We start from the raw sequence: 12,320 nt of genomic DNA on the forward strand, positions 1-12,320 counted from the left end.
TGACGAACACTGTGATCACCATTTTAATACCTTTAGTAGAGGGAGCCTGAGGGTCTCACCTACAGACTTTAGTGCATGAGCTTTCTGACAGCTCTCTGACCATCTCAGGCTTTTCCACTTCCTGGTTCTAAGGTACTTTCTGCCTGGTCAGGGTTACCAGAAGGCTGATCTCTGCAGAGGGCAAGGGTTGTTGCATGTGACCATGTGAATATATCTCTCCATTCTAAACACCACCTTTATGTTCTAGGCTTATGGCTGGCTACATGAAGACACAGGACCAGAATCTGACCCAGTCATAGTCGTGAGGTTTCTAGGAACCACAGACATGAGTACTGATCTTAGGACTCTCCTTCTAAGTGTCTGTGAACAGTTGGCCGTGAACTACCGGTGCCTGGTTCAGAGCTACCCTAAGAAGATCCATGACCTCCGCGACTTATTTATAAACCTCTTGAATGAGTCTTCATTGCAGAGACCCCTCGTGGTCATATTCGATGCCCTGGAGCAGCTCTCAGAGAGCCACGAGGCCAGGAAGCTCTGGTGGCTCCCGGTTCACCTTCCCCGATTCGTCCGGATTGTCCTCTCCACGCTGCCCAACAAACATGGGATCCTACAGAAACTAAGGTGCCTTATCCACGAAGAAGACAACTACATCGAGCTGATTCCCCGGGACAGAAAGATGTGCAGCCAGGTGCTCAAACACCAGCTGCTGCGGGTCAAAAGGAAGGTCACGTCGGGCCAGCAGATTTACGTGAACAACGCCTTCTCCAAGTGCACATTGCCCATGTTTGTGAACCTGACCTTTAGGGAGGTGAGAAACTGGCGATCTCACAGAGACGTCGATGAATCCTCCCTCTCTGTCACCGTGCACGAAAGCATAGAGCAGCTCTTCTGCTCCCTGGAGAGGAAGTGTGGGCAGAAACTCGTCTCCCGGGCTCTAGGTTACATCACCATGGCCAAAATGGGTTTGAGTGAAATGGAGCTGGAAGACGTGCTGGCCCTTGACAACAGTGTGATGAATGAGCTGAACGAGAGCATCAGGCCCAGCAATCCCCTGAGGGTACCTTATCTGTACATCGCGAGGCTCAAGGAGGGCCTCAGTGGATACTTAATCGAGAGACACGTGAAGAACATCACCCTCCTGGTCTGGGCCAACAGACACCTGCAGCTCATAGCCCAGAAGCTATATCTGCAGGATAACAGTGACCTGCATGAAATGCATACCATCCTGGCAGACTATTTCCTGGGGGTCTGGTCAGGGGGCAGAAGGAAAGCTTTCTGCCTTGAAGACCCCTACCTGAATGGCTGTCTTGACTTGGAGAGCAGAAGCCTGCTTGAGGAGGAAAAGCATTTCACGGAGCAGGCTTCCTTCGACAGGCAGGCCCCGGACCAGCCCTGGGTCTTTCAGTGCAACCCACTGGAGCCTGACATCTTTTTCGTCAACCATCGGAAAATGTGTGAGCTCCTGCACCACCTGACGAGGTGTGGGAAAACCGATGACCTGCTCTACGGCATCATCATGAACTTCAGCTGGCTTTACACCATGATCAAAATTGGCCAGTTTGACAAGGTGCTCTTGGACATCGAGCTGGCTTACAACTGCTCGCAGGAGAAGGAGCTGAAGTTCCTGGCGAGCACCCTCCGCAGCATCAAAACCAAGGTCGTCGCGTTCCCCGGCTCCCTTTCCGCAGAGCTGCAGCAAAGACTGCTGCCCGTCGTGAGTTCCCTGCCCAAACTCAGACACCTTCTTTTAGAATGTGACAAAGATGGGCCCAAATACTGCTCCATCGTGCCATTACACTCATCCATGGATGTGACCTATAGCCCGGAGCGTCTTCCCTTGTCATCTAGTCACCTGCACGTCACCGAGATTCTGCCCACCTGTAACCCCAGTACGGTGCTCACAGCTTTAGAAAACGGTTCCATCAGCACGTGGGATGTGGAAACGCGTCAACTACTCAGGCAGATCACGACGGCCCAGTCTGTCATCCTGGGCATGAAACTCACCAGTGACGAAAAGTATCTCGTGGTGGCAACGACAAACAACACCTTGTTGGTTTACGACAATGTAAATTCTTGCCTCCTGTCTGAAGTGGAAATCAAAGGGACCAAGCATGGAAGCGGCTCCACCTACATCAATGGATTTACACTGTCCGTCAAACACGCTCTGGCCTGGCTCGAAGCCAGCAAGGACGTCACTGTCATCGATCTGCTCTACGGATGGCCCCTATACCAGTTCCACTGCTGGTACGAAGTGACCTGTGTCCAGTGCTCTCTGGATGGCGTGTATGCCTTCTGTGGACAGTACCTGAACACCACTACCATCTTCCATTTAGGGAGTGGAGAAAAGTTATGTACGGTGACGTCTGAATTTTCAGGTGGGTTTGTGAAGTTCCTTCTTATCTTGGACACGGCTCAGGAAATGGTAATGGTAGACAGTGAGGGAAGCCTTTCTGTTTGGAACACTGAGGACATCTCCAACCCCCAGCTGACCGATGACTTTGACTGCCGAAGAGAAGATAGTGAGGTGGTCAGCGTTGAGCTTTCAGAGGACCAAAGTGCAGTTCTGATCTGTAAAGCCCTCAGCATCGAGCTCTTAGATACCGGTATGTGGAAGGTGGCTGAAAAGTTCAGAGCGAAGCACAACGAACGCTTTATATCGGCTGTGCTGTCCAAGAATGGAGACTGCATCATTGCGACCATGGAAAACACCTCGGCCGTGTTTTTCTGGAGGCGGGACACGGGACAGTGTATGGCGAGCTTACAGGAAATCTCAGGTACCATAGTCAAGTTGGTGAAATCCAGTCATCACAACATGCTGCTATCTTTATCCACCAGTGGTGTTCTTTCTATCTGGGACATAGATATAATCACAGCTATGTCCAACATAGATAAGACTGGAAAACCCATCCAAAGTCTGGTGTTACCCGCTAGGGGGGAAATCATTTACTCCCTCGATGGCTCTGATTGTGTTCACAAGTGGAACTTCAGCAGTGGGTTCCTTGAAGCAGTATTTAAGCATGAAGGAATAGTTGAACACTGTGTGTTGACATCCTCTGGAGACGTCATGGTGACATCGGATGACAAGAGCAGCCAATACGTCTGGCATACCAGCAGCGGTGAAAACCTCTTCCGAATTAATGGGCAGAGAATATCTCAGCTGCTGATTACCCACAATGACCAGTTCGTGGTCTCTCTCTGTGAGGAAAATGCCTCCAGGGTTTGGAGACTGGCCACGGGCCACAGGGTTTGCAACATCCTGACCACTCTGCAGAATGCCTTCATAACCTCTGCAAATACCTTCGTGGTGGGCATGACCAAAAGCAAGGTGCTGGCAGTCAGTCTTTGGACGGGAAGCATCACCAAGAAGGTCTGCTGCGAAGACGGCACCACCATTGTGAATTTTAAATTGATCCCCGATTGTCCGGACATCATTGTGTTTATCACGTCAGCCGAGACGGTGAATATCTGGAGTCTGACAGATGAAGTGATCTGTCGCCGTGTGCAACTTCCAAACAACTTCCTGAAAAATCTAGAGGATTTTGAAATTTCCCCCAATGGAAAGCTAGGCATTATTTCCAGGGGAGATGAAAATATCAACGTGCTGGATTTACACAGCGGTAAATTACGGGTGGTTCACGCCTCTGGGGTCATCTGGAGGCACAGGTTGTCTCGAGACGGTCGCTACCTGGTATACATTTGTTTCCGAAACGGGGAGGAAGAGGACGAAAATGGTGCGATATCCAGTTTGATTGTCATGAGACTGGCCGATGGCAAAAATATCGGTGCTTGCTCCCTTTACAAAACTCCAACTTTTCTTGCCCTCTCCCAGCGGCACCTGAACATCATTGTGGGTTTTGACGACGGCAGTATAGGGATATACACGGTGGTGGACCGCGTAGACGCTGCACTGAAAATTAAAATAGCCACTTCAAATAGCAGACAAATTTTTAATAATGCGACACAGACATCCAGGCCAAAGTGTCATAGTTACTGTTTTAAAATGTCTGTGGATTGCTTATGGAGAGAGTCCACTGAGGTCTTTGCAAGAGACAGTCCCATCACAGTGAGTGACTCCATGGAGCCCAACGAGGCGACGCCCTCCAAGAAACACAACTCTTGCTATGACCGGGTGTGCTCCGCCCTGGAATCCAGGGGCCACAGCTATGCCCCTGACAACTGAAAAAATGTTTTTCCTGCTCAGCAGAAATACATAATATGTAAAAGAAAAAAAAGTATCTTCTGTATCCCAGATGATAAACACTCATTCTTAAAGGACAGGAAAGATGCTGGAGTCCCAATGCTAATTATTGCCATGCTCATGAAATGTACAGAAATGTGAAATTGGTTGTGAGGTTGGTCTTCTTGACAAAGTGTATCCAGGAACGAAGTCTTAACAGAGAATTTCTACAAATCCTATTTACATGGCTATATCAACTGGAAGTTAGAGGGTAGTTTTTAAATTAACTGGACGGGAAGAAGCAGCTTAACTCATCCCATTGTCCAGATGAGAGAGGCTAGAGCTACATAGAGACCATTTGGACTGAAGTTACTTCTACAGCAACTGGTTGAAATTTGTAAACACAAATTGCTGTTGGACTTCAAGTGATTGTGTGGATAACTAAACACAGCCTTAATCTCTCCTTACATTTTATGATCCTGACAACTGTGTCAATCCAGTCTGCAGATGGAAGGTCTAAAGGTGCAAAATAATGTAACAAAAATGCCCAGATGTACTCCCAGTTTCCCAGGAGAAAGGATGTGAAGTGTGAGGCCACAGACTGACTGGGGCAAGAGCTACCTACCGCTATCATAGGGCTACTGAACACACAGAGTCGGTCTTCATTAAAATACAGTTGTGACAACTGCATGCAAGGGTTTCTGTATAATGGAACACATGATTTTTAAACTATTTTCTGGGCTGCAAAAGAACACATTTACTAAGAAACCACAATCTTTTCATGTCATTTTGAAATGTCTATTTGTGCTGGGTATAAAAAAGAGTTACAGAAAGGGCATTACAAATTTGGTCAAAACACCTGTTCATTTCTATCATTGTACTAACAAAAGGCTGTGCTATGGAAGTCAGTTGTACCGAAGCATAAATTATTTCCTAAATCCCTGCAGTAAATCTTAATAGAAGGAAAGCTTTCTCGACATGCCATCTATGGAATACTGATGACATCTGCCTTACTCTCATTCCTCCTCTTTCCTGTGTAAAACGCAGATAGCTGACCAAATACTCTGGGACAAACTGAATATGCCTGTCTTTGTGCTAAAATATTCTGTAAATCTTAAGGGTGTCCAAAGGCTCTTTACTGTCCCTGTTTGTACTCACTTTCTTACTTCTACACACTGTATGTATCCTTCTTTATCTGTCACCCTTTCTGCCTGAGGACTCTCTAGAGCCTTTTATAGTCTTCTCCGTTTCAAAGCAGAAGCTGTGAAATTGGTATTCGATGTTTTTAAAAACTACTCCTCCTATTTAAAAGAAAATATTACATCTCAAGAGGGGAAAGTGATTTTCTTCCTTCCCTATCCTCCTCATGGCATGTCCTTGGATGCGTTTCCAAAGGGCGTCAGTAGTGGGGGTTTGGTTTGGTTTGAAAGGGACAGTGGTGACTTGAGAAGGCAGAATAATGAACAAGGAACTGACTTGCTTTCAGTCCAGCTCTGCCATGAACTCATCCAATATTCGTAGACAGATCTTTTAACCGCCCAAATGTATTGTTTTTGTAAACTGCAGAATAAAGGTAGTGATACCTCCTGCTATTGCTCTCATAGGGATGTGAGGGAGAAATGGGAGAAAAAAGAGAGTGACATCTTAACGGTTAACGCTAACGCAAGAAACAAAGTGATTTAACCCACCGGGAATCCAAGCCAACTGTATGTCAATTTGGAAGGTGGCTTGACAGGTAAGCATACAGAGATGTGATTCCAATATAGACGCCCACTCCCTAGTGAAAGACTTTTTTTTCAGTATACTCCTCCTGGTCTAGCTACCAGCCAGGGAAGTGGTAGCCCAGAGAAGGCTCAGCCCACACACAGACCACGTGGAGTTGACTGAGTCAATGCTTTTTTTTTAGCTCTTCGGAGGCAACACATTCTCATTCCCGTCATTATCAGTTGGACCTCCGTGCTACACATTCGTAAGAAATAAATGTCTAGATGGATTAAATGTAGTGTGTGAATGTTCTGTGTAACAGCCAACAGCGTTTAACAAGTGACTTGAATGATTTTTCCTAACTTGTTTGCAACTGATAGCTCATATTGAATGTTTTTATGTAAACTTTGTATTGTTGGGAAGAACTACCCAATCAGAGATCTATATTTTCATAAATGTTACATTTAGTTAAATTTTATTACAGAGTTGTTACACTAGAAAATTATTGCCGTCTTCAAAAAATGTACAGTCTTGTGTAGGTATTGTTTGTATGAATAAAAGATAAACTACTTAGATTTGTGTGGCGTTTGTTTTTCTCCCCCAACTTTGGCAGATGTAGTTAGAGGTCTTCAGTAATAATAGCAATAATAATAATAATTGTTCATGCTTACTGAGTGCTTACTGTACACGAGCTTTGCATGTGCTAAGCCATGTAATCTTCACAACAGCCAGGTATGTACTGTTAATACTCCAAACGTACAGATGAAGAAACCTAAAAACAGAGGTCCAGAGGGAATCGCTGAACAGGATTTCAATACACCATCAATTTTTTTTTTTTTTTGTTAACTTCTCAAAGCACATAAAAATAAAGCATTGAGTATCCAGCAGGAACTTACTGCTAATGACCTGGAAGATATTTTCTAATTTAAAGATGAGAGGCCAGGCTAGGCTCTGAAGATCACTGGAGGTCTTTGCAAACTCCCAGGATTTTCAGGTATAACCGTAACTGCAATAGTTGCAGTATTCATCCAACAAATATTTACTTCGGCATACGATTTGCCAGGAATACAAAGATTAATAAATAGTTTATACCTTCTAGGACTTCAGTCTTAATAGGAAAACAGGAAACAAGATCTATGTGTAGTACATGAAGTTTGGTTCTCAGAGAAAATGTAGAGGAGTGGATCAATATTTGCATAAAAGCATTTCATATACATGGAGTTTGTTGTTTAATTAAATATCTTCCTTCCTAGGGTCAAGAACACAACAAACACTGTGCTTGCTATGTCTAAGTCATTATGCTATGCCTAGGATGATTTAAAAATTAGTCACGCACAACCCCTGCCCTCCAGGATCCTATAATCTAAGGGAGGTGCAACTAAATTGGATGTAAGACAGACTGTGATTTAAAAAAAAGTTGTTAGCCAAAACAAAAAAAAGTGAAAAGTGAAAGCCAGGTACTGAGGATACGCTGCAGAGGAGCAATTAACTCTAACTGGGAATCAAAAAGGATGGCAAGAGGAGGTGACAGAGAGCAGTGGCTTGAAGGATAAGTAGGACTTAGCTGTCAGAATGTCAGAAAGACATTTCAGGTGGAGGAAGCTGCGTGAGCAAAAACAGGGAGCATCAAAGTATACTTAGATGACTTCAAATGCTATGTGGGGATTTTAAACTTTATTCGGTAGCCAATAGGGAATCATGAAAAAGTTTTTGAGAAGGGGAATGGCCTAGTTGAAATGGTATTTTTTAAAATGACTGGGGCAGTAATATGTCAGATGAATTAGAGATGAAAGAGACCATAAGCTGGGAGACCAGTAAAGAGACTATTGCAAAGACCTGAGATAGAAAGTATAAGAACTTGATCTTAGGGCTGTGGCAGTAAAATTGCTAAGAAGAGTGATTTCAGGATGTCACTGATAGAGGTGGGTGATGAAAGAGAATGAAAACTCTAATTCCAGTTCCAGCTGAAATTGAGTGGAGAGTAGAGTTACAAATGTAAAAGGAATAGGTTAGGAGATGAAAATGAGGGAAATAATAAAGGTGGACCCAGAGAGTTTAAAGGTTAAGACATCCACACAGGCAACTGGTAATACACGATCCATTCAATGAAGAAACCTGAGCTAAAGATAAAGAACCCAACCAGTAATCTCTTTCTCAAAAGTCTAACATGCCTAATATGGCACTCGTTTGGTTGTAATGTAAGCCAATACCATAACCTTTTTAAAAGTTTGTCTCTTCTTTTCTTTAGAACTATATTGACAAATTTAGAACTATACTGACAAATCCACTCAAACAAATTAGCTTTCTTAGCTTCCATAACTCATCAGCGGAGAACAATTTATATGCCAATGAAAACATAAACACACCTAAAAACCTAAGTGAATCGTGGTGTTTCATTCCCACACACATGACGCACGGCCTCTCACTGTTGTGGCCTCTCCCGTTGCCGAGCACAGGCTCCGGACACGCAGGCTCAGCGGCCATGGCTCACGGGCCCAGCCGCTCCGCGGCATGTGGGATCTTCCCGGCCCGGGGCACGAAGCCGCTTCCCCTGCATCGGCAGGCGGACTCTCAACCACTGCGCCACCAGGGAAGCCCTTCCTTATTTTTTATGAGGGTCCCCTCTGAGCTCCATTTGGCATTCCATGTGAGCTGCATGAAATACAGATTACACTTTGTACAGACACATCAAAGGGTTCAGTTTCAGTGTATCAACATGACAAATTATGTAAAACTGGTAATTTGAGGTTACCAATAACACCACCACCTGTGGCTTTATAGAATCCCAGCCTTTAGTAGATGAGGGTAACTTAGCCAGCTGCATGAGCAGATTCAGGGTGGTGGTGCATCATTTTGTTCAAACACAGATTACTGGGGCTTCCCTGGTGGCACAATGGTTGGGAGTCCGCCGGCCAATGCAGGGGGCACGGGTTCGTGCCCCGGTCCGGGAGGATCCCACATGCCGCGGAGCAGCTGGGTCCTTGAGCCATGGCCGCTGGGCCTGCGCATCCGGAGACCGTGCTCTGCAACGGGAGAGGCCACAGCAGTGAGAGGCCCGCGTACCGAAAAACAAACAAACAAACAAACAAAAAAACTTCACCCTCCCTGATTCCACTATCTTTAAATCCATATGTCTGGGGTGGAATCCAAGAATCTGCATTTTTACTAAATTCTCCCAGATGATGCTGATTCTACCAGTCTGGGAAACACACTTTAAAACCCAAGATAAATACCAACTGGTCAAAATAACCAACCGATAAACTTACCAGTGGACATTTCTAAAGCATGGGCTAGAAGTTGGACAAGACGGTCCTTTACTGTGACAAAGAGTTTTATCAGACAGTGATGTAAAACAGCACACAACGTCCCCTGTAAATCTATCGTTTTAAAGCATGCAGCTACTACACAAGCGGAAGGATTCAAAAAACGAGTTTTCCCCCATAAAGCGTGACAAATGTTGTCGTGTAAATGGCGCTGGAATCACTAGAGTGGACACATTAAGAACTAAGGGCAGTGTGTCCATCTTTAAACAGTATTCTGCCCTGTTGCTTCTCCAGCATCCTGTTTTATCCTGACTCTCCCTGAATGAATGAAGGGGAAAGGGAGAAGAGGGCAAGCCAGGTGGCGCCGTAGCTTAACACATTTTCCTGCCAAGCCCAACACTGACGCACTTTGGAGCACAGGTGAAAACAATCTCCAACCCTTAAGTACTATTTTAGAGTAAAGCAACCCACCTTAAGTGCATGGATTGCCACAAGCACGGGCGTGGAGCTCAGGAGGGTAGACGGGGTGTGGCAGCCGAGGTTCCAACACCCCAGGAACAGAGAGGGAAGGTGAGGGGTGGGGGAGCATGACTTCGTTGAACTCCCACCGCGGTCTTAAGGGTGCAAGCGAGGCTGTGCAACTTCCCCGGGAATTCTCATTCTAGTAGCGTCTGCGCTCTTTCCCAGACCATCTATCCCATAAAGGCAGGCGACAGTGCACACACCAGGTGTAGGCGGCTAATGCCAGCACTGGGGGGGGAGGGGGGGGAGGCGGAGGGGGGAGGCGGAGGGGGGGGGCGGGAACAAAACCACAAGTTCACGGAGGGAACGGGAGACAGATTTGCCAGGGAGTGCATTTATGTATCTCCCCCCACTTACGTCCCAAATCTTAGGAAGCTCCCTTCTCCCTGCAGCACGACGCCCAAATAGGCACCAAAAAGTTTCCCTGCGCGGGCAGAGGCTGGCATGCAGCCTGGGTGTCGGTGATCAGAGGCCGGGCTCCGGGGTTTTCTGTTTGGGTGCGCCCCGCAGGCCAACCAGGGCTCGGGGGCGTCGGCGGGGGCGCTCCGGAGGCCCAGGCGCGGCGCTGGCAGCTCAGGTAAAGGGTTACGCGGACCCGGGAGGCTCGCCCGCCGGCCGGGCCACGTGACGCGCCGGCCCAATGAGTGCGCCGGGTCGGCCGTTGCGGGCGCGGCGGATCCCCGCGGCGCTGAGCCGCTGGAGTTTCCCGGCGCGGCCGCCCGAGGCCGGCGGAACCATGGGCGCCGCGACCCCGCCGCCGCCGCCGCCCGGCCCCAGGTAGGGACAGTCTCCAGCCCCGCGCGCCGGGCCCCGCCGCGGGCAGCACAGGCGCTTCACTCCCGCGGAACTCGGGTTTTGTGGCAAGGTTCCCCCCACTTCTCTCACGGGGCATTTTTATTTATTTCCTTTGCCGTGGGAAAAGAAAAAAAAGTGGGGTATGGGGAGGTGAGGCAGTTCTTAGTTTGATTGCTTCGGGAAAGTCAGGCCATTCAACAAAGGCTCTGAAAGAGGCGAAATCCAGAATGGGGTGAGGTGGGGGGGACTTTTACAAACTCCCCCAAACTAAAGACCAAGACAGTTTGCAAAGCTTGGCATCTACTTGATGTGTGAAACACTCTTGTTTTTAAATATCTTATTAATGAACTTTCAATAGTGCCTGAGAACTTGAACTGGGAAAACTGCAAAAGATTTCCCCCTTATTTCTAAGTACCCCCTCCTTCCCCCATTTTTAAGCATGTGAATGTTTTTAAGTAAAACGGAAATGGAAGGTGACCGGCGCTGTCTCTTTGAAATGTCCTTGGGTCCCAGGATTTGCCCCCTTTGGGGCGCTGGCGATGAGTAGGGATTGAGGGGAGGCGCCAGTACTAGGAAGCAGCACGTGTTGAAGGAGGGTCCCAGGTGCAGCCGGTTAAATGGTCAGACACTGTTGGCTGAATATTTGATAATTAGGCAAGTATCTCCCAGGTCGATTACTTGGGTCTCAGTGACCTTGGCAGTCCAGAAGAGGTGAGATTTTCACAAACCACCACTGAACAAATTTTCCAGTGATAAAGACAAAAATCAATGTTTTGTTTTGTTTTTCCTCAAGCACTAATTCACCTTAGAAACAAAACAAAAACTCCCTTTAGTAATTTAGTACATGTTGTTTTCCATTGCAGTATAGATGTTTGCCCAGTGAATTTAGAGGAAGTCAGTGTTCCATGAGGTGGTTCAAAGCATTAAAGAATAGGGTGTTTATTTTCCTCCTGTCACTGCGAGAGAGAATTACTGATGGCAGTTCTCACCATGGCTTGTAGGTGGTTGTAAACACGCTATTTTGGAAACACTTGAGAGTTGAATGAGAAAGATGGGGAAAGTGGTTGCTGCTTTTAAAGACAATAGGTTCTATATTTGCCACTTATTCTCACACTGAATCCTCCAGTTAACACTATTTTAAGAAGGAGACATGTTAAAGTCTTCTAAGGCTGAGCACCCAGGTCTGTAGACCATCCGAACAGTCATGAGGCAGATCACTGAAACAATAACCAAGCTCTGAAGGTAAAGTAGAGTTCTGGGGTTATTTGTATTTCTCTAATGTGTGAAGAGTCAGTTATAGGAAGCTGCCTTGATCACAGAGGCCAAATGGAGCAGACACTGATACGAGAAGGCAAGGTTCGGCTTCTTTCTCTTCCTTGCTCTCTGTGTCCCTTCTGATCCTGTTCTTTGATTCAGTAAGCATGTGATAAGCTCCTATCTCATGGCATCTGTTCCCCGGGCCTGGTTATCAGAGGTTCTCAAGATTTAGATATGTAATGACATCTGAAGATCAAGGTGGCCGGTCTTAGCTATGTTCTAAGAGCTTTTGCATATCTGGAATTTAAAACAAAACAATGACTTGCATGTCAACTAAACATGTTCCTTAGCCTAGAATGGAGCAATCCCCCCTGACTTTCCACCTAGTCCCTGTCTGAGCCTGGCAACATAACCAGGCTAAGCCCTGGCCAGAATCCAGTGTCAGCCCAAGGGCAGAGCAGGTAATGCCCTCCTTGCTCTGGGAACAGCCCTACCCTTGGTGCCGTGAGAGCCCATTGACTGTGCTTCCAGGAATGGACTCCAGTTTCCGAATAATTGAATACCAGCCTCTTAGTAGCTGGGTTTCCTCTACCTGGACTGTT

General features: G+C 46.7%; 2 protein-coding genes and 1 pseudogene across 5 annotated transcripts in view; all 3 read left to right on the forward strand.

Moving 5' to 3' along the window:
- Nucleotides 1-6,454, forward strand: part of NWD2 (NACHT and WD repeat domain containing 2) — a 205,457-nt gene extending 199,003 nt beyond the window's left edge. Inside the window, exon 7 of the mRNA XM_067735694.1 lies at nucleotides 248-6,454. Coding sequence (XP_067591795.1) covers nucleotides 248-4,180 — 3,933 coding nt within the window. The 3' untranslated portion in view covers nucleotides 4,181-6,454. The remainder of the gene's footprint in view (nucleotides 1-247) is intronic.
- A 3,868-nt stretch (nucleotides 6,455-10,322) lies between these two features.
- The window catches only part of C4H4orf19 (chromosome 4 C4orf19 homolog), an 86,995-nt gene continuing 84,997 nt past the window's right edge, over nucleotides 10,323-12,320 (forward strand). For 3 of the 4 annotated variants that reach the window (XM_067735697.1, XM_067735698.1, XM_067735695.1), the window contains exon 1: nucleotides 10,323-10,443. The gene's annotated coding sequence lies outside the window, so the exon portion shown is untranslated. The remainder of the gene's footprint in view (nucleotides 10,444-12,320) is intronic. The other variant, XM_067735696.1, reaches the window with a different exon arrangement.
- The window catches only part of LOC137223003 (CDGSH iron-sulfur domain-containing protein 2 pseudogene), an 84,050-nt pseudogene continuing 82,132 nt past the window's right edge, over nucleotides 10,403-12,320 (forward strand).

Source organism: Pseudorca crassidens, chromosome 4, assembly GCF_039906515.1.
Source record: "Pseudorca crassidens isolate mPseCra1 chromosome 4, mPseCra1.hap1, whole genome shotgun sequence".
NCBI classification, from domain to species: Eukaryota; Metazoa; Chordata; class Mammalia; order Artiodactyla; family Delphinidae; genus Pseudorca; species Pseudorca crassidens.